Here is a 3,104-nt window from a genome sequence, read left to right on the forward strand (position 1 = left end):
GTATTTAGTAAATCCAAAGTGTTGACAAGCGTTGGTAAACTACTGGCTAGTTATATAAAAAAGAAATAAATGGTCATTTTCTTTATAAAAGTTGAAAGTCACCGACATTTATTTAAATGTACCTGCAGAAAAGAACAAAATCCGTGGCACGAAATTAAAGAATTGTGCCCACTTAAAATGAAGAAAGATGCCGAGTATAACTGAGTTTGTCTTTTTACTCGTAGAACAGGTAAAACTTTTATATTGATGTACAAAAATACTCATAATAATAACCCATTATACTAGAGTCTCTTTCAACTTTAATTCCTTTTCCAAAGAGGAAAAACGAAAAAGGACAAGGGGAAAAAATACGATACCTGGAGGTGGGTCCAAATAATCTTAATGAAAAACGATGTTCGGTGCCCCAGCAAAATCTAGGGTTTTTCCTTTAGGAGGACCCTCCAAAGATATGCTGTCACACTTCAATTCATTTTAACTCTATAAAAGAAACCATCAGCACAACCTTCAGTTCCCCCTCTTCTGCTACTTTCTTCTTCTTCCTCTTCTTTTCCTCCTCCTGTCTCAGTTCATACATCTTTAAGCTCAAATTAGTACCATAGTTTGGTTGTTATCATAAATATTATTTAATTGGCTTAATTTCCTGAAAGGATCAGAGAGAGAGAGAGAGAGAGAGAGAGAACCATGAAAGAGAGTGGAAGAAAACAAGGAACGCTGTCGCCATGCGCGGCGTGCAAACTGCTCAGGAGGAGATGCGCTCGAGACTGCGTGTTCGCTCCTTACTTCCCAGCTGATCAGCCCCAGAAATTCGCTATCGTTCACAAGGTCTTCGGTGCCAGCAATGTCAACAAGATGTTACAGGTTTAGCTTATCATATTCCCCCATTCTATGGCTTTTGCATGCCTGACTTTCTGCTCTAATGTCCTTCCACAATTTTAGGATGAGTGAAAAACATAGGTTATCACTATATCCAAACTCTGAATCCCCAAAACCAAAGCTATCTTACATTATGTGGAGGAAAATTACATGAACATCTATGAAACCATTATCAAAACCCCGTCTGTCTTGCAGGAAACTTCAACATGCATACTTATCTAGAAATGAAAGTAATTACAGCTCATGAGGAATTACGATACTGGTTCTTCGTTGATTTCCCTCTTCTCTGGATGCATGCACTCCCCTCTCCATAAGTGGCGGTGATTCATTTTCGTTCATTCAATTCGGGCAAAGATCAACTTAATCAGTTGTTACGGAAACAAGAAGATCGACTGCAATGACCATATCCATTTCTCATGTCAGTTATTGTGGTTAATTTCTGTTGGGCAAAAGCTAAAGCAAAGGAGACCCCACCATTACCGAGGTTTCTCCGTCTTTTTTTTTTTTATCCAAAAGGCGACTTTTTGACCAATTTCCATTTAGCATATGGGATGACTAGGCTTTAATTGTTTTAAAAGATCTTCACATCATCAAGTATAGAAGTGCTATATGCACTAATTTTTTTTTTATTGTTTTTGTCTTCTTTATGCCGACGAAGTTCAAATTCGTAGATAAATTTTAAAGTAACCCTCAAACATCACGACCAAAAAAAAGTAGATCTCTGCAAGAAAAAGGAGAAAAAGACGGGAAATAAGAAGAAATGATTTACAACTAGTATAATTTGGAAACTCGTACTTGTTAATGGAATTGATACATTTGCTAAATTAAAAGTCTTAGTGCTTAAGCCTCAGTTGTGTAAATATGATCGCTTATGGTGATTTGGAGAAAGGAAGGAATTAGGCGTGATCATCAAGGATTTCAAAGAGAAAAAGAAGGAGAGCGGACGCCTACTTTTTGTGACCATGAGGTGAGGCGCTAGCCTTTTCTTTTGGTCATGTCTGCTTATTTTCCAACTTTAGAATGTAAAAGTGGTGTGGACCGTGGAGAGCCGTTCCTGTCATTCTGCTTTTAAGTACATGATTTTACGGAGATAAAGTCGGGAAGCCACACGAAGTTTTACTCTGGTGAGTCGTTATCTGCTTGTTGGAGCATAAAGAGCAATATCACCATGAGGGAATCCAAGCCAAAAAGAAAAGTCGGTATTGCGTAATCATGACCCGACAATGACGACCTAAGTTATTGGTTTAATAATGGAGGAGCGTTTCTCAATTCGGCAGGTTAACCATGTGTATAATTTTCGGCTATTTCTTTATTACTTGTACTAACTTAGATTATGTACGAATTTGCGTGTCAATTTAAGAAAATTTTGAAAGGTTTAGGAGCATTTCGGATTTAGTAAACCCGAGTATTTCATCAATCGCTAACGTCACATTTATATTCTCAGGAATTACCAGAGCACCAGAGGAGTGATGCGGTGAGCTCCATGGTGTACGAGGCAAATGCAAGGATGCGAGACCCTGTATATGGCTGCGTTGGGGCCATATCGTCGCTGCAGCAACAGGTCGACGTGCTTCAGAACCAGCTCGCGCTCGCGCAGGCCGAGGTCGTCCACATGCGCCTGCAAACGCCTCAGTTCCCTTCGACCTCGAGCTCAGCCATCGCGGCCACCAACAACGATAGCTCGCATTCCAGGCGGTCATATTACCCTTTGAACGGGGTTGAGCAGGCCGATGTCGAGGACTCTTTGTGGTCATGACATGAATCATTTCTGATGCTGCCTTCACTGTTCTCATCCATTCGTATGCAGATCTTCTAATTTTCCTCACTAGCTAGCTATAAAGTCGTGGTACTTCTCATGCAGGCGATCTCTCTTATCCCCTCGGATTTCCACCTGACATCACGGAGCATATGATGGTTCATCAGAATGTATAGCATTAGAGAGACGTTTTTTTTTACGGGTGTTCAACTTCTCTATGATCATGTCTAAAGGTTTTATATTAAATTTTCAGAATGGCTTCATTTTCTCTCGTCTGATTTTACCCGTGTGTGCTGTTAACGAGCTGTTATCGATTATGAGGCGAATGGAGCCGAAAACATGTCCGATCTCTAGAAATGCTGAAGGTACCGAGAAGTCTTGGGAAAACTTATTTATCAAGTGACATGACAAATTTCAATCGAACGTTGAAATAATTGCGCAGACATCGAATCGGATGATAGACTTGTGTTTGGAG

At 40.0% G+C, this 3,104-nt stretch overlaps 1 protein-coding gene across 3 annotated transcripts; it reads left to right on the forward strand.

Moving 5' to 3' along the window:
* Positions 1 to 497: 497 nt before the first annotated feature.
* LOC104450999 (LOB domain-containing protein 4) lies at positions 498 to 2,897 on the forward strand. Of its 3 annotated transcripts, none has more exons than XM_010065740.3 (2): positions 498 to 858; positions 2,318 to 2,897. In XM_010065740.3, the coding sequence occupies exons 1-2, from the start codon at positions 682 to 684 to the stop codon at positions 2,627 to 2,629; spliced, it is 489 nt and encodes a 162-aa protein (XP_010064042.2). In that variant the 5' UTR covers positions 498 to 681; the 3' UTR covers positions 2,630 to 2,897. The 3 variants fall into 3 exon arrangements, with proteins under 3 accessions (XP_010064042.2, XP_018730826.2, XP_018730825.2); XM_018875281.2 differs by lacking the exon at positions 498 to 858 and adding an exon at positions 1,364 to 2,150; XM_018875280.2 differs by lacking the exon at positions 498 to 858 and adding an exon at positions 1,364 to 1,840.
* Positions 2,898 to 3,104: the final 207 nt, after the last annotated feature.

Source organism: Eucalyptus grandis, chromosome 6 (assembly GCF_016545825.1).
Source record: "Eucalyptus grandis isolate ANBG69807.140 chromosome 6, ASM1654582v1, whole genome shotgun sequence".
Classification (NCBI taxonomy): domain Eukaryota; kingdom Viridiplantae; phylum Streptophyta; class Magnoliopsida; order Myrtales; family Myrtaceae; genus Eucalyptus; species Eucalyptus grandis.